The sequence below is a fragment of the Ips typographus genome, linkage group LG12 (genome assembly GCF_016097725.1).
Source record: "Ips typographus isolate SLU linkage group LG12, UJ_Ityp_2.0, whole genome shotgun sequence".
Taxonomy (NCBI): domain Eukaryota; kingdom Metazoa; phylum Arthropoda; class Insecta; order Coleoptera; family Curculionidae; genus Ips; species Ips typographus.
The window spans coordinates 531,212-555,371 of record NC_138433.1 but is presented as its reverse complement, the minus strand read 5'-3'; the positions used below and the strand labels follow the sequence as shown (position 1 = coordinate 555,371).

Here is a 24,160-nt window from a genome sequence, read left to right as displayed (position 1 = left end):
TAAATATTTTCAATAATATTCACTGTATCATGTGACCTTGTAGTGTTTAGGTCACGTTAATATTTTTGGGAGTTATTCAACGTTGCCAGATGTCAGGTATTCAAAAGTGTAATTATCCTCCACACATTAACAAAACAATAATTTATTAAATTACAAAAAAAATACACTCATCAACACACAAACTGATTGATGTAAACTAAACTTACTAAAAATGGTTAATTAATTATTGTTCGATATTTTTGGTAATTAAATTGTAACTTTTGCCGCTCACAAATTGTCAGGCACGTAGTTATCTTTATTTGGTACTCCAGATCCAGTCGCGTCACCTAACCAAGGATACTGATTCGGACAGTCTCGACAAGTTTCCAGATATCTGGTGTCGGTAAAGTTTTCCTTTTTGAAGCTCAGAGCGCACTTATTTGACACTTTGCACGGTGCAGGCGGTAAATGATCGTTTTTGTTACAACTCCACGGTTCGTAGTTGTTATCCAGTTGCTTCAAACCTTTCGGGTCCGTCATCCAAGTGAGGGCTTGAGTTGCGGTTACAAACCAAACGTCCGGCCTATAGACATTCATTAATTTCAGCAAAACTGACAGTTTTAATTTATAGTTACAGTGTTGTCAGCCAATCCAAAAACATTTCAAGTCCTTTTTCCAATTCTTTTATTGAGAACCAGTTGGTATGGAAGGCCATCATATAAGGTGCACGGTTTTGATCGTAGTACCTGTAATTTGTGGTTTTGTTTTAAATAAATTAAAAAAAATACGAGCAGTTACCTTAAGAAATCTTCTTTAAGCCACTCAAACACATCTTGAGGGTCGTGATTGTGTAGAACGCACTGGTCCAAATAAGGACAGTGTCCTCCTTCAAAACCCTTTATGTAATGCGCATTCAGAGGAACTTCCCATACTCCTGAAATGAAATAATTTTAATAGTAAAAACCTCACAAACTGTGGTGAGATTTAGACAAATACTACACACGTACTCTCCATCCCAGCCGAAGTGGCAGTGACGCAATAAGAGAGCACTCGGCAACATGGCATCAATGTGTTTTTACACCGCCTACCATATTAAATCAAAAATTCCAATATGGCGGAAATAGTGGTGACAGTTTGCGTTTGTTTGTATTGTGGAAATTGAGTTTTTCAACTACACGAAATAATTTAAAAAAAAAACATATTTCTTACTGCATAAACATATTTCATACGTTTGTGTATAAAACGAAAAACGCTAACGCCGCCATTAAAAGTGACATTTTAGGCTTTCTAGTATAGAGGGCGGTGGTTTTTGAGATTAGCAAAGGACAGAATTGATTGACATTGACAGCGCTTCAGTTGTTTACCAATTTGACAAGACCCACAAGAATGAGGTTACGAAGCCGGTGAAAAGCAAATTACAAAGGAGAGCGGAAACATTAAATCAGTGTCCTTAGTCACTCGTAAAAATTACTTTATTTAAATTGTGCAGGCTGGTGGTGGTAGTGATTCTGGACTGTGTGTGTGTGTGTTATTTTCTTGATGGTAAACCCGCAAAGTAAGGTAAGCAGCAACCAATCCTCTATATGTCACACAAAACAGCCGCTGTTTGCCCTCACTGTACTGTTTAAACATTTTCGGTTACCGAAAGTATCAAAATATGAAAAACACAAGTACAACTCACACAAAATAATAATCTAATCGATAAATTTAAGTTGCCTACGGGAAAAGTGTGAAGAAACTATCAACAAACGTCAAACAATAAATGGCGTCGCGGACAGCGCCAACCCCGATTTGAACGATTGGTTAAATAGCATACGTCAATGACGTCAAAATTCCGTCTCGATCAGTTCACAATTAATAGACAAGGAACGACAATTATTACGTCACTGCCTTTTAGAGATAAATAAAACCACTTTTTACGTATTGATTTTTTTTTATATAAAACAAACCTGGAAATGACTTTGTAGGACACGTTCCTGATTTGCACTCGTGTGGTATTTTGTAATCCAACGTGTACGGCCAAACTGGAATCGGTAAAGCGGGTACACCCACCGAACTGTCATAAATAAAACCAAACTCCTCCAACACCTAAAAATTACTCAATTTGGAAACAACGTCAACAAACTTGCTATGGTGGTGTTACTTTGTATTGGGTGTTTCTGCCAGGTTTCAAAAATGGCGCCCTCATTCCCACTATTTCACCTTTCGAGATGTTGGCAAAATGTCTGAGAATTTCCCGCATACCGATCATTTCCCCCACCCATTCCTCATATCCTTTGTCTTGCAATCCTGATTGTAACCTTTAAATTTCCAAAATCAGCTATATCACAGCGTCGCACCCAGTAGACTTACGAAATGGTTTCGGTACCAAGTTCGTGTCCCTCACTAGCCAATTGTTGTATCATTTGATAATTGCTGTACTCGTGCGATACGTAAAAGGTTCCTCTTATAGGGCACCCATTTGGATTTGTCCTCTTACCGTTCAGCACTTTTTTGTAGTGATCGTAGTTTTGTAAATTGATTGCCCCGTCAAAGGTTAGCAATACCATTTGAGGGGTCTGGAAATTGTACTGGTTAACACAAGAATAAAACTGGACGAAAGTTTTACGTTTTCTGGTTCTAAATTTCCGGGTATTGTGGTGCCATCTTTCGAGCAGAAACAGTAGGGTAGCTGGCATTCTGCTAGGTTGCATTTTTCCGCCAAGTCTGTCGGTGGCTCAGTTATTGGCGCAGGAGCTGTACATGCCTTGTTTAAACAGTACAAAAAGGATGTCTGAATGATACTTACTTGTAGGAACAGGTCCGCATCGAGCTTCATTCTTAAACGTGCAGAATTTACTGATGTCATCAAAGTACAGTCCCGAAGGACACCTGTTCATGTAAGGATAACCATCCACGCACTAAACGAATAAAACTTTTAACTATGACATTTTAAAAAGAAAAACAGTTTGGTACCTGGTAGAACCTTCGGCAGGTGACTGGATCGGCAAAGTTGCCGGTACCGGTCGCAGTGGGACATTGAAAGTCTTGTTCATTTTTTTGTTGACCGTCAACTGTAAACAACCTATAATTAAAAATCAGGTGGAAGAGCTGTTTGTAATTGAGGAAAAGCTGTCGTAATGTTTAATTAGGAGGAGCACCCTTTGTGACGTCAGTCTAACACAATTCAGCATTGTTATACAGTGTGCTGTGGCTGAATGTCAAAAAAAAAAAAAAACACCAACTTCACAGCTGTATTTTTTTTAACCAATCACAACTGCACACTGTGTTCCTAACCTTCAATGACTTCTTGGTGTTTTAAACTTATTAATTATACAGTGTAAGTATCAGCGGTAAACCTTGTAAATTAGCACTGCAGAAACTGGTTTCTTGTCCACTATTAATTAAATATTGACGTAAACCAGTGTTTTTTTTTTCTTTTAGATTTATGTACAGTGATACGACAAATAAAGAGGATCTTGCGTTAGCAGACTGGAAAATTTCACCACATACTGGTGCGACTACACAGTTTTCTATCCATATAAAAGTGCGGACCTTGACAACAAACCGTCTAGTACGTTTATACAACAAATACGGTAATCTGGTAATATGCGAACGAGGCTAAAGTAGAAAGTAAACGTGATGATATGAGAATATGATAGCCGGTGACTTTCGTTTATTTCTCTGTTTCCTTTAAATTTTCATTTTTTTTTTGGTAGACAGACAGTTTGTTTGTGATTATTAATTCAACGCAGGTCCACATTTAACTGAAACCTTTAATGAATTACAATTGATTCATTATTTGACTTTTTTTATTGTGGGAAAACCATGTAAACCCTATAAAAAATCTTGGAGCTTTTAGGACTAGAAAACCTAACCTCAATCTCTCAAAGTGAACAATTATATTTATTAACTACTTAGTGAGCAACTATAATATAGGTTGAAATAGAGCACTAACCTGCTTATTTTTTTGTAAATGTGATCGAAGCAACTCAATCCCTCAATCAAATTGCTTGTGTATTGCCTTTAACCTAGCAGCATAATGTCGTCAACTCCTCAATTTCTTTAAAAGCCCCAGGGTTAACTAGAGTAACTCTTATGAGTCTTATTTATGTGAAAATGATGCAAGTTTTGCCGAAATGTTACAATACAGATCTGCGGAAACTGTCTAGTCGGTTTTTTCTTGTTTTGAGGTTAGATTTAGAATTTACGTACGTTTGACAGTTGACAGTTAAGTCAACAATTTCTGTCTTTATTTCGGACATTCAATTATCAATGTTCGGAACAGAGATAGACTTTGTGTCAGCGTACCCAATACGACGGCATTAAAGTTGATCACGTGACAAATCATATATTACCGTATCTTTGTCTAGAGCATTGAAACTTTTCTCTCTTGTTATGTTTTTTTTTTTTTTGGTCCTCAAGGGGAATCATTACGCACCCTGTATATATCACACCTTAAAATGCATGAATGGTTGGTTGTACATAGAAGTATCAATTTACAAGGTTAAATATAACAGTACATAACTGGTTTTTTGAAATTCTTTTTATATTTATATAACAGTATTCAAGTTGTATGGTAACTTTGGTAAGTAGGACTGTTTCAAAAAAAACTTTGTTTACTCCCTGTTAATTAGCGTCTAACAGACAAAATAGAAACCGCAAGAATGTGTGTAAACGTAACACATTTCTGGTTCCGTTTTTACCGTTCAGTTACATAAACTTAAAGCAGAAAATTCCAAAAAAACTTACCCTGCAAAGTCACCAAACTGGACACGCAAACCAGTCTTAATAATCTAGCTAAAGATTTCCGCATTATGTGAAAAAAAAAGAAACAGGAAAACACTATAAACACATCAGTATAAACCACGAAACTGCACTGCGGGAGTTCTTTTGCTTCTGGTTGTACCAAGATGGTTGGAATTATGGTCGTGTTTCGTTTACTTTCTTTTTGTTCGTCGGCTAATCGACTGATTGCTTTACGTGATCGTTTCGATAAGTAGTCGACGGTTTAGGGACCGAAATATTGTCATTACCACATCACTATCATTTTTGATTTGTTTAAAAGTCCTGTTAAGTAAGTAAAAATAACAAGAGTTATTTTAGACCATCATGTAGAATATTAGAAAAATAAAACAAATGCCGCCATTTGCTATTTTAAAATTAGTGCGCCCGTAGGTAGGCAACCACATTAACATGAACCAAATAAATGTGTTGCCTACACTACAAAAGTGAAAATATTAGCATTAATAATTTATTTTTACGTTTAAAATTTCTAAACTTCTATAAATGTCATTAAAAAAAAGATTTAAAATATTACAAAATGATAGAGATGAGTAATTGATGTAGGTAGTATTAAATTAAAACATCACATTAATGATGTATAACCACATCCAGGACAAACCGCAGTTGTAACTCCATTTATTATACATATTATTATTAGATACACGTTCCGCCTTATTCAATTTGAATAATAATTGTTGTCCAACATCATTTAATATTTATTTTAAAATTATTAGTATTATTGTTTTGATATACCTATATAAACTAAATAAAACAATTACCAAACCTGGTGGTTGATAAGTTCCAGCATACTCAATAACAATGAAGGTAATATAGAAAGTTTGCATTTCTTGCAAAAATGTAACCGTTTTGTTTTTCAGGCATTCCCAAAATGCAAGCAACTACTAATCTCCATGTACTGTTGCTCGGTTTTTGGCTGTTTTCCGGCAAAATTGATGTTCAAAGGACACGATTCATTACAAAAAGCTTACTCGCGCTACGGTAACGTTATGTTAGCATACTACTCCTGGTTGACATTTTCTATTTATCTAGAACTAGTTCAAATGCTACAAACCGATTTAAGTAGTATGGACGTTATTTCTGGAATTCTCAGTATCGGTTTAATTAATACTGCCACCGTTTTTCGACAATTAACCATGAGATTCCATCCGAACTTTACAAAATTGGTTCAAAAAGTAGTTGACTTAGAACATGCGATTTGGTGCAATCGAATACCAGAGGTTTACTTTTACACTTTTGAAAGCCAATTAGTGATGATATTATTGTTTCAGGTGGTAGAAGCGTACGACAGTTTTGTGGATAAGTACAACAAAAATTGCAAACTTTACTTGTATATTATGATTGTTCTGACACTGAACTTCTTCATCAGACCTCTGGTGGTTGAACCATTCGAAATTCAAGTAGAAAACCAAACTCTTCTCATTAAAACCATACCGTTACCGTGTTGGATGCCTTTTGATAAACAGAAACACTACAATGTTTAGTTTTACTAATTTTCTGTCTTAGTTTTTGGTGTTAATCTGATTTTTCCAGTTAGCTTACTCGTGGGGGGCTGTCAATGCCATAATTGGTGCTAGTTACGTTGCTATTACTGACGTGTTTATGTGCACTTTAATAGCGCATCCAATGGGACTTCTCATTGTTTTACGGAAAGTGTTGATTAACTTTGAAAAACAGGCTCAAATATGCCAAACAGATGAGTTGTTGAACAATGAAGATGCAGAATTTTACACATTTACCTGCGTTATAAAGTGGCACAACCAAATTATAGAGTAGGTTTAACATTAGTTGCTGTTAATTGCTAGTTTCATATGATTTTTAGTTTTATAGGCGAATACAACAACGTGATGAGCGGTGTGATGCTTTTTGATTTCCTACAAAGTTCGATGCAGGTGGCTTTTATTGTGGTTCAAATTCTTGAGGTATTTGAGGAATTATCATGTAATCTGTAACTATCTGAGATGATTTTAGAGTGGAATTACCTTGATGATTTTATCTTATGTACTCTTCTTCATTATAACTATGCTATTCCGTTTGATACTGTATTACCACTATGCCAATGAAGTAACATATTTGGTTAGTGAGTAATCTTTATGAGAAGCATTTAAATAGTGCGGTTAGTTATAGAATGAAAGATTGGCTTATGAAATATGGGACGTACGTTGGTTTGAGAAACCCCCTCGTGTAAAATATATGATGAGAATGTTTATTATGAGATGTCAGAAATCGCTTACATACAACATTGGGCCCTTTGGAACACTCTCAATGGCAGCACTATTATCCGTATGTATTTTTTTCTATGATTGTTTAATAATATGCTTATTACTCACTAGTTTTGAATAGATAATAACATTACCTACTCGTGAATAGTGAAAAGTAAAAGAGTAAACGAAACGTCCCTGAAAAGTAACATTTTATTTCATAGGTGCATTTTTTGGTATTATGGTGTCTCTCTGACTTCATTTCAGTCTATAAGCCGCAAAACACTTAAGAAGAGTAACTAAACTGGCTAAAACTTACCTCTTTTCGTTTAGCATTACATGCTAACCAGATTGATCAGCAAGCAATGAGGTCGCTGACAAGTATAAAAGATGCACTACAGCTCGAATAAATCGCCGAACTCTGGGGTCCTCTCCAGGGGGAGGTCTGACTGATATCTGGGTACGCCTTTTGTGCAGGGAAAGTGGAGGAAATCAGCCTAGTAAAGGAAATAGTGTGAGCGTGTTGCAAAAGAAGCCGTACCAGCTTACCTCCCTTTGCTAGTAACAAAGTCTGCCTGATGAATGCCATCCGGCCTTAGTCTGCCAGTATCCACCATCATAATCCTCGCCGGGTTAGTGATCTGGGGATAGAAGCTTGTTACCTCAACCTTAGTTTTAAATAAAGTGGAATCCGGTATTTTCTGAGCTACCCCTTAACGCGACACTATTAAAAGTTGCATAATATAATATAGTGATAGTGTGTTGTTTTTTTGCAGCTCCTGAGAACTACCTATTCTTATGTCATGCTGCTTAAAGGATTTTCCATTCAATAATGGAGCAAAGCAGACTACACTAATTACACTTACGCAATAATTTGTATTATATAAGATTTACACAAATGCCGGTAAAAAATAAAGCATAGAAAACGTTCATTTTATAAATTTATTTCAGTAATAAGAGATATAGATACTATATAAAACAAAATTAATTCAAATGGAACCCTTTCTCTTTTGTAGCAGCAAGTAGTCGTTCTTTAAGTATCTCTTCTGTAGAATAATCAGGGAGTTTTAGATAATGTACGCAGGTGTTAACCGAAGGGTACGATCCTTCGCCTGCGTCTACTTTGCGAACGATAGTTAAGCGCGGATATAAATTAGCCAAACCACCTGGTGGCAGTGAACTACAGCCCGTGGTGAATTGCAGGAAAGCTTTTCGTTCCTCCGGAGTCATGTCGACCAGAACGTTGACGAATCGCTGGAAGCCTGGACTGTAAAACCATAACAAGTGTTATCAATTGCGTTACAATATAAATTAGTATATAAACTGTAATTCACTTACCTTTCCTTGGTGTATCCTAACTTTGGTTCGGTATAATTCAACAAATCTTCTTTGGTCCATTCGGGATTCTGATTACCGCACAGCATAACGGCCATCTCGTCCGGGCTAAACGCGGCCAATTTCTCAATCGGGAACACTTTGCAGAAGCCTTTATGGAACGCGTCCAGTTGTCTGGCCAGTCCTTGTTCCATGCAGAAATTGCTAGTCAGTTCGGCGTATTCGTCCACATTGTCAATGGTGACTTCGATGTCGCCACCGTCCGGCACCAGTTCGACGCTCTCAAAACCGTACACTTCCGAACTGGGCGAGAACGTAAACGTCAACGCCAAATCGGACAACGAGACCGGACCCGAAGAATGGTGCAACGAAAGGTTTTGGATTTGATGCGACTTGGTTTCGGGCGAAATCGTGTGATCTTGCATAATCTTTTGTTTCTCTCTCACTAATTGATTTATTTGTTTTAAAAATGCCGCTCTAACCGGATCGATATCGTACAAATCGTCCTCGTTCAACAAATTGTTGTACCAAGGTTTACCATCGTCCGCGCACATCTTTGGCGGATCTAATTCCAATTCCTTCTCGCTCTCCTCCGATATATAACTCGAAGTCATTATATCCTCGTCCGGGGTTTTTTTCAACCCGATCAAACCGATGCGTTCGTTGACTGTATTTTGGATTTCTCCGTGACACATCAGTTTCAAGAAACTCTTACTTAAAGGTAAATCTACTAGTCGGTTGTCTTGTAGCACTTTGGCCAAAAACACGCCCAAGAACCAGAAATATTTCACAGCCTTATCGCACACTTCTGAACTTTGGGGCAAGGGAGCGGGAAACAGACCGGACACTCGACGTACGTAGTACCCTGGTGGTTTCATTCCTTCGCCTAAATCTAGTTGCGATTCGTTATTCATGTCGTCATCGCAAATCCACATGCACAGATCGCGACGTTGCAGTTCTGCCGCTACCAAAGCGTAAAACTCCAAAGTGGGACCCAAACCGGTACCTTCTTCCCCTACAAACTCCACCTGAAATTTAAATAAAATCTTCTAAACCAACGATTCTGGATACAAATTAGAATAAGTTAGGAATCCTTTTGTGTTTTTTTTGGCGAAACCCCAGAACAAATTTACAATTTAATATACGAAAAAGTCAAAATTTAACTGAAACAAACCATAGTAAACGAATAAAATCTACTCTTATACCCTACGGTACACATTAAAGCTAAAAAGTGTTAATTCATACGGACGAATTTACATTGAAAAACCAGATAGTCTTTACGAGATTTACTGCTAAAACAAACAATGATAAGTAAGTAAAATAATTGCTAAAACTGAGGGAATCAGTATAAGGTCTATTTAAGAGTCAATTTACACAGTTAAACTTTTAGCTAACCGTACAAACTGTATCTATAGATTTAGTACTGGTTTAGCAACTGGTAACTGAAACTTATAAAAACTACCTTTAATGGGTAAGAGTAAAAACAGTTAACCACCAATGAAGTGTGCCAAGTTATCAATTTGCTTAAATAAAAAAACAAAATGACTGCAAAGATGCTATTTTAACCGTAAGAAGAGTCATATGACCTTCAAGATACCATTCGATGCTTGAAAATAGTCACGTAACTTTTGTAATTGAATTTGATAATTGAAAACAATCAAATCACCTTTTTAGGTCCCCTTTTAATCGTAAAAATGGCCGTTGGAATAACATTTTAACCCTAAATATGGTCACGTGGCAGCAAGGATACTATTTTAATCTTAAGTAGAGTCATGTGACCTTTAAAATTCCATTCGAGTAGTGACGTGACCTTTGTAGTTAAATTTGATGGTTGAAAACCATAATATGACCTTTAAAACAACATTTTAGTATTATATAATCAAGGTGACTGTAAAGACGTTATTTTAACAGTAAGAAGAGTCACGTGACCCACAGAGATTCCTTGTAGTACATGGGCGTCGTACGACATTTGGGCATCAGTGACAGTTCTGTTCAAAACCTGAAAACTGTCAAATTCGATCCCATGGAGGTACAAAACAAGGAAACATCTACAAAATCAGCGTGGTTCAATTTACATTGATTCTTGCAATACCTGTCAAATTGTTCGGTACCAAACCGAACAATAGAAGGTTTCTTGACAATTGGTGAATGACTAGGGTATCAGTAAATTATCACGTGACCTCTAGAGCAACATTTCGACCTTAAGTAAAGTCAAGTGACCTTCAAAATTCCACTGGAGTAGTGGCGTGACCTTTGTAGTTAAATTTGATAGTTGAAAACAATAATATGAACTTCAGAACCACATTTTGATATTAAATATAATCAAGGTGACTGCAAAGACGTTATTTTAACAGTAAGAAGAGTCACGTGACCCACAGAAATGAAAAAAAAACAAGGAAACATCTACAAAATCAGGGTGGTTCAATTTACATTGATTCTTGCAATACCTGTCAAATTGTTCGGTACCAAACCGAACAATAGAACGTTTCTTGACAATTGGTGAATGACTAGGGTATCAGTAGTAAAAATTATCACGTGACCTCTAGAGCAACATTTTGATCTTAAATATAATCAAGTGACTGCAATGACGTTATGTTAACAGTAAGAAGAGTCACGTGACGTTCGTAACTGCATATGGTAATTAAAAAGTCACGTGACCTACAGAAATTCCTTGTAGTACATGGGCGTTCTGTTCTAAACCTGAAAACTGTCAAATTCGATCCCATGGAGGTACAAAACAAGGAAACATCTACAAAATCAGCGTGGTTCAATTTACATTGATTCTTGCAATACCTGTCAAATTGTTCGGTACCAAACCGAACAATAGAACGTTTCTTGACAATTGGTGAATGACTAGGGTATCAGTAGTAAAAATTATCACGTGACCTCTAGAGCAACATTTTGATCTTAAATATAATCAAGTGACTGCAAAGACGTTATGTTAACAGTAAGAAGAGTCACGTGACGTTCGTAACTGCATATGGTAATTAAAAAGTCACGTGACCTACAGAAATTCCCTGTAGTACATGGGCGTTCTGTTCTAAACCTGAAAACTGTCAAATTCGATCCCATGGAGGTACAAACAAGGAAACATACTTGAAAAGTAACAAAATCAGCGTGATTCAATTGATTCTTGCAATAGCTGTCAAATGGTTTAGTACCAAACCAAACAATAGAACGTTTCTTGACAATTGGTGAATGACTAGGGTATCAGTAGTAAAAAATGACGTTATGTTAACAGTAAGAAGAGTCACGTGACGTTCGTAACTGCATATGGTAATTAAAAAGTCACGTGACCTACAGAAATTCCCTGTAGTACATGGGCGTTCTGTTCTAAACCTGAAAACTGTCAAATTCGATCCCATGGAGGTACAAACAAGGAAACATACTTGAAAAGTAACAAAATCAGCGTGATTCAATTGATTCTTGCAATAGCTGTCAAATGGTTTAGTACCAAACCAAACAATAGAACGTTTCTTGACAATTGGTGAATGACTAGGGTATCAGTAGTAAAAATTATCACGCGACCTCTAGAGCAACATTTTGATCTTAAATATAATCAAGTGACTGCAATGACGTTATGTTAACAGTAAGAAGAGTCACGTGACGTTCGTAACTGCATATGGTAATTAAAAAGTCACGTGACCTACACAAATTCCCTGTAGTACATGGGCGTTCTGTTCTAAACCTGAAAACTGTCAAATTCGATCCCATGGAGGTACAAACAAGGAAACATACTTGAAAAGTAACAAAATCAGCGTGATTCAATTGATTCTTGCAATAGCTGTCAAATGGTTTAGTACCAAACCAAACAATAGAACGTTTCTTGACAATTGGTGAACGATTAGGGTATCAGTAGTAAAATGATCATGTGACTGCAAGGTAGCTTGCTAACCTTAAGAAGAGTCACGAGTTCTTTAAGATAATATTAAAAATAGTTTTTCTATCTAATTTTCAAATACCCCAGAAACTAAGTGTTTGCTAAAGAAAAAAACGATTTACAATGGTACTTTGACTTGATTGTTATGACAAATGCGTAACACTCACCTCTAATATTGATTTCTTCTCAGCGTGTACTTTCATAACCTGCAACGCCCAATCGAGCAAATCGTTTCCTCGCGGTACCTTCACCCTTTCGTGTTTCAAACGGCCCACGCGGAATTCGTGGGAATCGTCTCTTCGAGGAGACAAGCCGGGAGTGCGTTGCCGTTCAATGGTCACGTCGCGTTGCGTTTGCAGCCAAACGATGCTTCTAGAAGCCCCAAAGGCCGTACAATTGAAATACAATTGTCTGGTCTCGAACGGGAATAAGAACGGACACGACTGGTTCAGTTCCTCGCACCAGGTCGGCAAACTGTCGCTGGACAAGACTAACGGATCTTGGATTTGCTGTCAAATTAATGTCGGTTAAAACGTCCCTGATTTCCCTACAAAACACACCCACCTGAAGCAGTTTGTTAGTAATCTTTTTGCTGGAATAAAGCTCGGAACTGACGTTCGAATATTCGATAAGTTCGTTCAACTCCTCGTTGTGCGATGTTGTTATAACAAACAAATGCCTTAGCAACAGTAGAACATCCTCAACGGTACAACTGGACACGGACGGTGTCCCGGGAACTGGAGTGGATGGAGAAAGTGAATTTCCGGCAATTGATGTTGCTCTTGCGTGACCTCTACCACTTCTAATAAGACCTTCGCTAGATTCGTTACTACTTGACTCCTTAACTTCTCTATATACAATCCTAAAAGTATAGATTTTGTAAGTACAGTTTGTTTATCATCAATATGTTGTGGACGTGCATATAAGTAGGCTCCCATAATCTACGCAGTTTCTCTTGTCTTGACGGAAATTCGGTGAGCTGCATTAGTTCCTGAACAGCCCTAAAGATAGTCCAGGTCGGTTCGTTGAGTTCAATTTCAACATCGTTGACTCCAGGCATATTAGGTCCCTTCAAAATCAACTGTATTTTAGGTTGAGGCAAAAGTTCATGCTCCGAAGACAATCCAGTCTCTTCCTGACCTAAAACATTCAACCAGTAACACTCTGTAAGTAAATAATGAAGAATGAATGTACCTGGAGCAGGTATTTCTAAATCACTCGTTTGATTCACATTAGTCCTACCGGGACGTGGATCAAAAGCCGGAATAAGAGCGCTGAACTGTCTTTTGACAACGTACTCATCATCCCAAGACCGTCTCTTTGTGTTGTGTAGCGGATCGAAAACTTCGTCCTCCATAAAACTTAACAAATTCCGCGACACCATCACCTAAAACCAGTACGTGACAAAATGCCAAACCGCATTCCTCTCCTACAAACCTCCTCGTAATCAGCATCGTCTTCGTTTTCGTCGTCGTCGTTTTCGTCCTCATTATCACCAATTTCCTCGTCATCATCCAATTCGGCCAGTAGAGTGGGCGCTCTGCACGATTCCAGAAAGTCCTCCAAAGAAACCTGCTCGCTATCGCTACTAGTAGAAGTCAAACTCATGGTAAGAGCTTGACTTAAGCCTTGAACTGCTTCTTAAACAAATTATTCCCATAAAGATATGCAACAACAAAAAATAAAGCAGAGACAGTTTTGAGTTGCTGTTGTGAAAATGTACAAAAGTTAGTAATGTAATGTGCACGATTAAATGTTCAAGCAATATACAGGGGTGTTTCAAAAATGTCTCTGATTTGATTAAAATCAACTCTACCTGCAGCAGCTGAAATGCTACCTTGCTGACCTCTGGTGTTATTGCTGGACGATAAACTAGGGTAACTTTGAGCGGTGCTCAAAAGTCCACTGGGAAAGTTACTGGACAGAGCCAAACGAACTAAACTGGACACCGAGTTGGGACCGCGAGCAAAAAGACAGCTCGCACTTTGATTGTTTTGTGTATTCGCATTGGACGCTTGAGCGTTGTTCGCGTTGGCGTTACGCGGCGAATGCGATGAAGTTACGGTGGAACTAGATTGACGGCGTCGAGCGAGAGCCGCAAACGTTTCCAATAAACCTGTGAAGTTCAGAACTATAATTTAGTTGGCACGACTGATTTTTGATGAGGTTTGTCAAGAAAGAAATTACTCGCATAAGAGAGTTGTCCCAACTGATGTACCGAAAAAATTAGCAACTTCGTACAGGTTATTGTCTGAAATTGATTTAGTATGTTGCACCTAGTTTCCAAAGTTAAGAAAAGAAAATACTGATCTCATGAACTGAATCAGTGCAACGTCCGGTAGCATCTTAGTCTTACAATTATAGTAAAATGGACTACGACAAATCACACAAATGAAATATGATCGAGTGAAAAAAAAGAGTTTGGGTAGGCTGGCACATGTCATTTTAACGTTTTTCTTCATCTTTGTTTAGCCCATTTATTTGTAACAGTTTTCTCTTCTTTTCCTGTCTTATACTCTAATAACTTTAATAGCAACTGACTTAGAATCAATATGCTCTGTATACGTACGTCACGGTTACCGTAAAAGCATCAAAAAAATGAAATAAATATATCAATGTTAGTAAGTAGTGATTTAAACCTGAAAATGATCAATTTTCCTGTGTTAATTATTTCCATTAGAAATAGTGATAAAAGGTGATTAACTCACCTGCTGTTGTAGTGGTCTCTATCTGGCTATTTGCTTCTGTACTGGTTAAATTAGGTACGCTAACGCTCATCGAATTAGATGTTCCAATTGAATTTTTGGCATTATTCGCATTATTAACCGCCTCCTCATTATCACTGGACGCGCTCTTTCCAGCAGCCTCGTCAGAATCTTCTTGTTTTTTAACGGCCGCATCTTCAGGTACTTCAGACTTTGAAGCAACAGCTATTCGTACAGCGGTCCCGGCCAACGTGGACAAATCGTTAATTGTCTGTTGATTGGACTGGCTGAAGTTCAAAGCGGACTGAAGAAATTCCGCCGAGAGAAAGTTGTTGGTATTATTTTTCAGCATGTCGGATCCTTCGCGAATTCTGTCTAAAGCTTCTACGGCCTCGACGAAGCTTTGTGCTGCGGCTGCTGTCGCGTTACTAATTTTCGAACTTCGATTTGACTTGCCAGACACCTGTTTCTGTGATTGATTGTCGCTTGGTTCATCGCTGTTTTGTCGTTTTGCAATCACTGGCTTGCTATCCGACAACGTTAAGCTTTCCACAATGGTTGCCAAATCGCTATTGTTTATGCTGGACAAATCGTGGTGTGGGTCCCTCAACGGGTGTACGATGACCGATAATTCGCTGTCTGAACTCGCAGCTTGACACTCGGAAGTAACGGCCACTAAAGCCTCATTTCTAGCTCCCGTTAAAACGCTTTCGGCTATAGTAACGGCAGCCTGTTTGGCGGCTAAATTATCAGCAGACGCTGCTTGTTCAGTAGAGGCGACGGAAGTTTTGATATCGGTCGCTTCGGGTAAACTGGGCGTTGAACTGCTCTTCCTGCTTGTCAGTACGCTTTGTTTGTCGTCCTTTCCCTTGGCTTTATTGCCTGCAGTTAGTTTTGTAGAGGTGGCAACGTCCAGATCGACAGCTCCAGCTAATTTCAGATCGTATTTTCCCTCAGCTCCCATTCGGTACGAATTGGAACCACCATGATCCCAAGTTACGTCAATCCAACCTGAATGTAGTTCTCCGATCACTGTACCTAAAAAAAAAACAGTTTATTAATCAGCCTGTATCTAAATACTCACAGAATGTGTTCATTTTTGTTAATTTTGAAAGTGCCAAGTATAAGTATCTTAAATATTTCCATAACTGTTTTAAATTGTCTATCTAACTGGTCTGATCTTCTAGGATCATTTTGAATGTGCCAGAGACCTCTAAATGCTATTGATAACCTTCTAAAAAGTGCCAGAGCCTTATACAACTGTCTTAAACTCTCGCGCAACTGTTTTAAATAGCCAAAGGTTTCTAGGACCAATTTGAAAATTCCATAGACCTCAAAATGTTATAGAAAACTTTTTAAAAAGTGCCAGAAGCCTCTAGGATCATTATAAAAGTTCCATAGACCTCTAAATGCTATTGATAACCTTCTGAAAAGTGCCAGAGCCTTATACAACTGTCTTAAACTCTTGCAGAACTGTTTTAAATTGCCAGAGGTTTCTAGGTCCATTTTGAACTTTCTAAAAACCTTCTAAAAAGTGCCAGAGCCGTTTACAAGTGTCTTAAATCTTTCTATAACTGTTTTAAATGGTCTCTAGGACTATTTTTAAAGTTTCATAGACCTGTAACTGTTTCTTGACCAATCCCAAATTACCAACTGTTTACGTGGACTTTTCAGAAAAGCAAAACTTACCTTCACCTGGAGGATTCCCGTCCTGATCTCTCCATTTCCAATCCACTCCTCGTATAACTCGAGCACCAACGGTCATATGTTTGAGCAACTGATACTTGACCTGCCGTCTTTGTTTTCTCAGTTGTGCTTCTTGTTCTTTATGCGCTTTACCCATTTCCTCGCAAACGCCGGTCACCTGTCCGTAAATCTCAAAGCCAGATAAGCTTAAGTAATGAGTTTGGCCGGATGCGTTCTTTCCAGCTTGCTGGATTCGCACGTGGCGCCATCCTTGTTCATCGGAGGGTGGTTCAATCGGCCACGTTGCCGTCGATCCGGGTTCGTTCAATGAAACGTCATGGTTGTGGGTGCTTAAAGTGGTCCAAACGAGGCCATCTTTGGACATTTGAAAGTGCCAGTTTCTTAGAGCCGATCGACCGTAGCCTCTCGCGTGTCTTAACGTGTACGCCGACGGTAGAATGTACAGTCCTAAATCGATACTGAACCACGCCCTTTTGTCGTCATTGGTATGGCAATTTAAAGCCGACGAATCCCGAGACAGTATGTCTTCTAGACGGCCATACGGTAAGTTTCTGCCATCTGAACTTGTGACGGTAACTAAGCCGTATTGAGCTGGATTCACCCATTCACAACCAGTTTTCCCGTTAGTACCAATAAAGTAAATCAAACCATTTTCATCGAAATCGTGGGAATGCTTAAACGTTTGATATTTTGCATCTTTGAGTTTCTTTAGAAATTGAAACGTCGATCGGTCATAGTCGTACCACTGTTTAGCCACCATCTTGAGCAAATATCTCTCCAATTGAGAAACGGTAGACAACGGTTCCATTTTCAGTCCTCTTCCAGTTCGGTCAATCAAAGTGCTATCGCCTTGGGCTTTTTCGAGTCTGAATCGAAGTCTGCGAGTCAGCACTTGCAAACCGTAACCCGAGCCCGGAGTATCGTAAAGATACACCGGAAGTTTCTCGATGCTTTCCAAAACTGCAATCAATTTTTGCACAAGTACGGCCATAGAATTGGCCTCGTCGGATGACTTGATTTTGAAACATTCTTTAAACACTTGAATTCGTTGCTTTTGGTGTTTGTTCACCTTGCTCGCTCTTAAACCTGCATTAAACATTCAATAAGTTATACTAAAACAAAAAGTACAAGTCAACTTACCTTGATCCCAGTAACTGATAGCCAAAAGGTTGAGTAAGGCTTGCACGAGGCCGGAACTGTAAAGTTCATAAGCACTGACAATGCCATCGTCTTTCAAAATTTCCGTGAGATCATTTAAAGCGTTGATCAAAATCTCTTTCCACGAATTGGTGCCGTCGCGATTGTTTCCGTACGATCCTTGTTTCTGACATGCCCGTTCTATCTGGGCCACTATATTGCCCAATTGCGCTACAACACCGCGTGGCTGAGCTTGAGCAGCTCTGAAGTACTGCTCGTACAACTGATGAGCCAAATACTTGACTTTCATCTTGGTTGCTTCAGTTTTAGATCGGATTCGTTTTCCTTTTTTACTGGTCCAACCAGTGGCAAACTCAGGACCTATACATAAAAGTTCAAGTTAAATATTACCAGACTTGTGTCAAAACAACTACCTAAGCTAGTTTCAGCTATGAAAGAGTGTTTGGTTCCTCTATTGGACTCAAAAATGAAACCGGGAAGGTCGTCTCGTAATATGGTGGTTTGTTGTTGACCATCTGAATTGTGTATGTGTACTTCGGCTTCCTTTTTCGAAACCAACGACCAATTGCCCACGATTAGTCGTGTGGGGCCGGGTTTTGACAGAATCGGTATCGAATTGTTGGTAGACCTGACCGCGGCTCGAGCTCTTTGTAATTTTTCCAGAAATTCACCGCGGTTTTCTGAAAACCACGTTTCTTACTTCAAAGCATTGGACACCATAAAAACCAACGTATTTAAATTAAAAAAATAAATAAAAACCTACAACCATGCACTATTTAGTTGCTATATTAAAAGGACAATCTTAATTGAATTAGCGCAGTTAATTAACCCAACCATTTTATTGAAAACACCTACCTTCAGTAGTGAGGGTGTCGGTAGTCCGGGATTTGCCTAAATGCAAACAAAAACAAACATTGGTCGTGACACTCCAACAAATTTTATAAGTAACGTACAACACATAGACAAAATCGTGGTTATTTGCTTTTTTTAAAAAAGTATACTCAACGCAAAATCACAGTAGGTTAAAGCATTTCACTCAGTTGGCAATACAATTTGCTTGAACTGTTTAAAAAAAAAACACAAAACGTTTTTTGGAAACTATTCTACATGCAAAATAGTTAAAACCCAGAAAAATACTCTTGTTGTCAGTTTTTAGGTATCAAATTCAAATTTCAACGTTAATAAAATTAATATGAACGTAAACGATAAAAAAAACAACATTATTTGCTAGAAAATCGTGTTTACATGTGCAGAATCTGCGTAAAATACAGCACTGTCGGTAGTTTGTTATTGGTCAAGAACAAGCAAGCTGAAAGATGCTTTTCTTGACCAATCACAAACTCCACACTGTTATTCGCGTCATTTCAAAAAAAGTATGTGAAAAAGGACACAGATGTTGTTGTGACGTCATCCTACTTCTGTTTGATTTTTCTTGACCCCTTTATTTAAAGTATATTAACTTTTTGACTCATTTTAAATAACTGACCTTGTATCACTTACGATTTCCAGATTAACAATCAAATCTGTACAGGGTAGAAGTGAACAAGCCTTATAACATTATTATTTTTAAATATAGAACGTTATAAAGATTGTGCTTTTGCTTTTTCCTGTACATACTTTACATACCTGTCTTTTTCTTGTGTAAATCGAACAAACAGAAAAAAAACTCACCGGATGTATCAGCGCCGCCTTCCGGAGATCCACTCGAATACATTGTGGCTAGTTTACCGTCTAAAATAAATCGAAACCAGCCGTTCGAACCGTTGGAAAGTTCTAAAGCGGCCGCGTCACTCCACAAATACAAACAGTCTCGACCGCGACAAACTGACCAATCCTTCCAATGGTACGCTTTGCCCGGAAGGATTTCTTTGGCGTCCTCTTGTTGCTGATCAGTAGATTCTAAACCGTGAAATAAGTTACGACAAATCAAAGCAATAATAACGCGCAACGCACCCTCTTGCGACGGTTCTCCTTCTTCGTTGTCCTGATGTTCAGGTGAGGCGCCTAAAGCTTGAACTTTCGAAAAAATCCCGAGACGAGCAAAGTGATCGAGAAACGTTTTTTGATCTTTGGCCATTAAGTCTTGGATTATATTTAGCACGACCGAATGGCCTTCCTCGTCGTCCTATAGGTAAAACCACGACAATCAAAACGGGATTAACTAAATTGAATTTCCTACCTCGTTGTCGAGAACCGTAGCTATAACCTCAACTAGTTGGGTCGCAAAATTCGGAGTTATTTCCATGCTGCATGTTTCATGAAGCAAATTCGGTTGGATGTAATGTATCATCTTTTTGATTAGACCCAGACTGGCTTTTCTAACGCTCGGTAGCATAGTTGATTGAAATGTGCCGCAAAAGATCGGTAGTAGCCTTTTAAGGTACACGGGAGCCATTTCCGGGTCCCCTTTCGGTTCTAAGGTCTCGTCAGAGTCAGATTCTGATTTACGAGCTTTGTCTTTGTTTTCCGACACCATCCATTCTCCTACAAGTATGCCAGTTTGTGATTGGTCAAAAAAAGCAGCTTTTTCTGACCAATCAAGTAAACGTAGGAATCATTCAAAGTGACAGAAGCAATTTCACGTCACGATGGCACAAATTAATTGAATAAACCCTTCTCTCCAATTTTTTTTAAGTTAAATTGTAAAAATGTTTAATCCGGTATTTGACAGACAAATTAGTACTTACCAGGCGATTGGAGTATATTGGCGACTTCCCGATGTCCTTCATCCGCTCGTTCTCTCGCTTTGTCCAACGGAGTTTTCCCATCCTCGTCTCGTAAATCTGGGTTAGCGCCGTACTTGAGCAGCACTTTGGCGATCGTAGGCCGTCCAAAACAAGCGGCGTAATGTAGGGAGGAGGAACGTTGTCCCTTGTTCACGTCAGCTCCTTTATCGCACAAATACTCGACCATTTCTTGGGTGCCGAACGCGCAAGCCCAATTCAACAAAGTCTGGCCCACGTCATCCATGAAGTTCACCTAAGTCCAAGTGTGATTGTTTTAAACACAATTTGATGGGATTCACGCACCCTTACCTCAATTCCGCCATTTTCTATAGCCTCAATCAAGGCGTCGGTATCTTTAGATCTGATGCAGTCGATCAATTGTCTGTGAGACTTTTCTGCGGCGGAATCCATGCGTCTGATTCTGGGCATCAACTGTCCGGACGAGCAGGCACCTGGTTTTCCTAAAGCTCTGCGTCCTTCGAAGAGTAACACCAATAGTAAATCGACCAGACGCATCGAATCTAATGTGCAACGTTCGTCGCCTTTTAATGCCTTTTCGATAGCATCCAACAGCTCAGATCGTAGGAGATCCTACAAAATAACAATTTAATATTCACAATTAAAAAAAAAAAAAACAACTTACATGTGTAATAATCGGAGATCCTCTACACAAGGTAGACAAAAGACTAATTATTGTAGAGACTGAAGCGGCATTGGCTTTAGTGTCTGATGGGGCCGTAACATTCGATGCTGTTTGATTTTTCCCGGGTATTGTTTGAGTTCCGCTTGCAGAAGCAGGTCCAGCAGCATTGGACAAACGACTTAGAAGTTCTTTCACTAATCCTGCAAATAACAAAACAGATAATTTTTGATTTGAACTAATATTGTTAGCTTGCGCTCACCATGTTGAGCTAACGGAGCCGGATCAACTCCCCTTCTAGTGAATCGGTCTGCGACAGAAGCAAAGCACCTCAAAGCACCGTCGGCCACGTGCAGATCTTCATGTTGCAGTAAGGCACTTAAAGCCTGAAAACGTGGTTACACAAAACCAGAAAACAAAAGAAAAGCCAACAAACCTGCACACAGTTGGGTAATTGAACGTCGGCCGGTTCCATTTTGGTGCAAAGTCGCGATACAACCGCCATGGCTGAATGAAGAGTATCCTTGTGTACGCCTTGTCCGTTGTCGCGGATAAACGGCAGAATGCAGCTCAAACCACCGGCATCGAACACTGCTCCAGCTTCGCGGGTGCAAACCAACTCTAAAACTTTGACGCATTGTTCGGCCAAATCCTTGCTCGTTCTGCTTGCCAGCTCAACAACGACCAAACGGTTACAAATTGCTTTTATCGCACCATCAATGGCCACAATTCTTCTAGTGCACTCCGCTGATACATCAAGATAGTACGTTATGGCTCTTGCTGTTACCTACAGAATGAAACAAACCCAAATAAAGTCTGTTCAGTGACTTCTGACTGTTGTGTCACAATCAAGAACAAAAAACCCATATATTTAGAATGTAAATAGTTATGGGATGGCTTAAGATACTTGGAGAGGACTCTGACGATTTCAAGACGGTTTGCAATAGTATCTAGACGGCTTTGGCACTTTAAAAATGATCTTGGAGCCCTCTGACAATTTAAAACAATTCTAGGAAAGTTTAAGACACTTGTAGAGGCCTCTAGCACTTTTTAGAAGATTCTCAGTAGCATTTAGAACTCTCTGACAGTTTTAAACAGTAATGGGAAGGTTTAAGACACTTGTAGAAAGCTCTGACACTTTCAAAATGGCGCTAAACACTTCAGACAATTTAAAACCATTCTTGAATGATTTAAGATTCCTGTTGAGGCCTCTGACATTTTCTAGAAGGTTTGCAATAGTGTCTAGAGAGCTTTGACACTTTAAAACTGGTTCTGGAGACCTCTGACAATTTAAAACAATTCTGGGAAGGTTTAAGACACTTGTAGAGAACTGTGACACTTTTTAGAAGGTTGTAAGTAGGATTTAAAGGTCTCTGGCACTTTCACAATGGTTCAAGAGACCTCTGACAATTTAAAACAGTCATGGGAAGGTTTAAGGCACTTGTAGAAAACTCTGACACTTTCAAAACGGCCATAAAGGATTAAACTTTAAATCAAGCAAGTTTCCGGAAATAGTCTTGATATAAAAATTTGTTCCTTTTCATTTTACCTGAACTGTATTTTGGACATAGAACTGCTCTATACAAAATGACTCAAACTGTGTACTTTTGAAACTGATAAAAACATAACATAACCTAACATTCATAGAATGGTCACACTGACAACTAACTGCTACTTTTCTGTTATAAAACACGGGCCGCATTTGTTTTCAAGCTCCATGAAGCGAGCAGAGCGTTTTTGACGTCACGATGACGTAATTTGACAGTTGGCTAAATTATGCTTTTGTTAAATTACGTCATCGTGACGTCAAAAACTTGATCTTTGTCTAATAAAATGAGGTAAAAGATGACACACAATTCAGAGTTGATAATGCTTCATGGAGGCTGTAGGGCAAGTTTTACGTCACTATGACGTAATTTGGTGAAACCATAATTGGACCAAATATCAAATTACGTCATCATGACGTCAGTTGTTTTGCAAGTTCAAGAAAAATACAGTAATACAATCTGTCAACAAAATTCTTACCTCAAGAACGTTTTCTGGCGCTTGATCGTCTAAGAATATTCTACACAAAGCGGGTAAGAAGGTTCTGGGCGGGCAACTCTCAAAACAGCGATCTACATTGTCTGACATAAGAAGTAACATGCAGAGTTGCTCCAAGGCAATTAGCTGCATGTCCCTCTCATCATCTACGCCACTGTTTAGCCATTCTAACAAGGTTTCTGGATCCGGGTCGGCCATCTGAAAGTTTACACCTTCAGAGGAAAGTTCACATGTGCAGTAAATCACTGAGCAAGTGGACAGTTTGTGTTTTACTGCACATGTGGAGTTATCACTACCATACTGTTTTGCTACTATTGTTTAAAAACTTTTTGTTAAAAAGTAGGTTGGAATTTACACTTGAATAAAGAACCTACATTGGTGGTTTTCACGACAGGGTGTCTCTTTGAATTGCGTGTATGAATCCGTAAAAAAATGTCCTGAAAACAAAGAAAAATTAAAAATCTATGAAACCAAAAACTACATACCATAACAAATAGCAAGATAAACAAAATCGATAATTAGGGTGCAGGGTACGATTAACACAATGGCAAAAAGGCAATAACTGTACTGCTGACATAACAGCGTAAAAACAAGGGCATCTTTAATGACATTGTTATTGGAAAACAAAGAATTTATGATTTCTATCTAGTGCATAAGGCAAATGTCACCAGTTCATACAAAAAAAAAATGTGTCCTTACCTGGGCAAATGCGGTCCTATTTATCGCGGGGTGTCATTATTGCAAATTTTGCGTTTAAACGTTTCGAGAATAATGGTTCTCTACGATGACACGATTTCTACAGCTCCGGACTGTTCTTTTGTGGTAAATATCCGAATAAATACATACGATAATTATTTGTGTTAAGACGTCAACACTGTTCACTGTAAAATGCTCAGTGGGACCAACCTAACAACCTAAAATTCATTAATTTTTCAGCTGTCGTACGTCGTTTGAAGTGACGTTGACAATATGAATACATACTCTAACCGACGTTGCCAAAGTGT

At 38.7% G+C, this 24,160-nt stretch overlaps 3 protein-coding genes across 13 annotated transcripts; 1 reads left to right on the top strand and 2 right to left on the bottom strand.

The window, feature by feature from the left end:
* Positions 1 to 126: 126 nt before the first annotated feature.
* Positions 127 to 7,313, bottom strand: Cda4 (chitin deacetylase Cda4). Of its 2 annotated transcripts, none has more exons than XM_081990736.1 (10): positions 7,282 to 7,313; positions 2,935 to 3,043; positions 2,768 to 2,879; positions 2,588 to 2,715; positions 2,332 to 2,537; positions 2,123 to 2,279; positions 1,929 to 2,067; positions 778 to 913; positions 615 to 725; positions 127 to 562 (listed from the first exon to the last, which is right to left on the bottom strand). In XM_081990736.1, exons 1-10 carry the CDS (start codon positions 7,296 to 7,298, stop codon positions 268 to 270), a joined length of 1,410 nt encoding a protein of 469 aa, XP_081846862.1. In that variant the 5' UTR covers positions 7,299 to 7,313; the 3' UTR covers positions 127 to 267. The 2 variants fall into 2 exon arrangements, with proteins under 2 accessions (XP_081846862.1, XP_081846861.1); XM_081990735.1 differs by lacking the exon at positions 7,282 to 7,313 and adding an exon at positions 4,711 to 4,851 and having other exon boundaries at positions 2,935 to 3,032.
* On the top strand, positions 5,208 to 8,115 carry LOC145736361 (odorant receptor 67c-like). Of its 4 annotated transcripts, XM_081990757.1 has the most exons (8): positions 5,208 to 5,568; positions 5,622 to 5,981; positions 6,033 to 6,239; positions 6,295 to 6,533; positions 6,584 to 6,683; positions 6,733 to 6,837; positions 6,889 to 7,044; positions 7,739 to 8,115. In XM_081990757.1, the coding sequence occupies exons 1-8, from the start codon at positions 5,563 to 5,565 to the stop codon at positions 7,793 to 7,795; spliced, it is 1,230 nt and encodes a 409-aa protein (XP_081846883.1). In that variant the 5' UTR covers positions 5,208 to 5,562; the 3' UTR covers positions 7,796 to 8,115. The 4 variants fall into 4 exon arrangements, with proteins under 4 accessions (XP_081846883.1, XP_081846881.1, XP_081846882.1 ...); XM_081990755.1 differs by having other exon boundaries at positions 5,622 to 6,239; XM_081990756.1 differs by lacking the exon at positions 7,739 to 8,115 and adding an exon at positions 7,296 to 7,720 and having other exon boundaries at positions 5,622 to 6,239.
* Ufd4 (ubiquitin fusion-degradation 4-like) lies at positions 7,891 to 24,059 on the bottom strand. Of its 7 annotated transcripts, none has more exons than XM_081990667.1 (24): positions 23,856 to 24,059; positions 23,531 to 23,593; positions 23,139 to 23,354; positions 21,550 to 21,900; positions 21,376 to 21,499; positions 21,117 to 21,316; positions 20,783 to 21,064; positions 20,435 to 20,726; positions 19,927 to 20,231; positions 19,701 to 19,872; positions 19,419 to 19,646; positions 18,603 to 18,638; positions 18,161 to 18,427; positions 17,730 to 18,107; positions 16,572 to 17,675; positions 14,886 to 15,920; positions 13,994 to 14,308; positions 13,615 to 13,817; positions 13,372 to 13,564; positions 13,098 to 13,317; positions 12,742 to 13,039; positions 12,345 to 12,686; positions 8,301 to 9,325; positions 7,891 to 8,229 (listed from the first exon to the last, which is right to left on the bottom strand). In XM_081990667.1, exons 3-24 carry the CDS (start codon positions 23,352 to 23,354, stop codon positions 7,947 to 7,949), a joined length of 7,869 nt encoding a protein of 2,622 aa, XP_081846793.1. In that variant the 5' UTR covers positions 23,531 to 23,593; positions 23,856 to 24,059; the 3' UTR covers positions 7,891 to 7,946. The 7 variants fall into 7 exon arrangements, with proteins under 7 accessions (XP_081846793.1, XP_081846795.1, XP_081846794.1 ...); XM_081990669.1 differs by having other exon boundaries at positions 13,994 to 14,293; positions 23,856 to 24,058; XM_081990668.1 differs by having other exon boundaries at positions 13,615 to 13,814; positions 13,994 to 14,293; positions 23,856 to 24,058.
* Between the last annotated feature and the right edge of the window lie 101 nt (positions 24,060 to 24,160).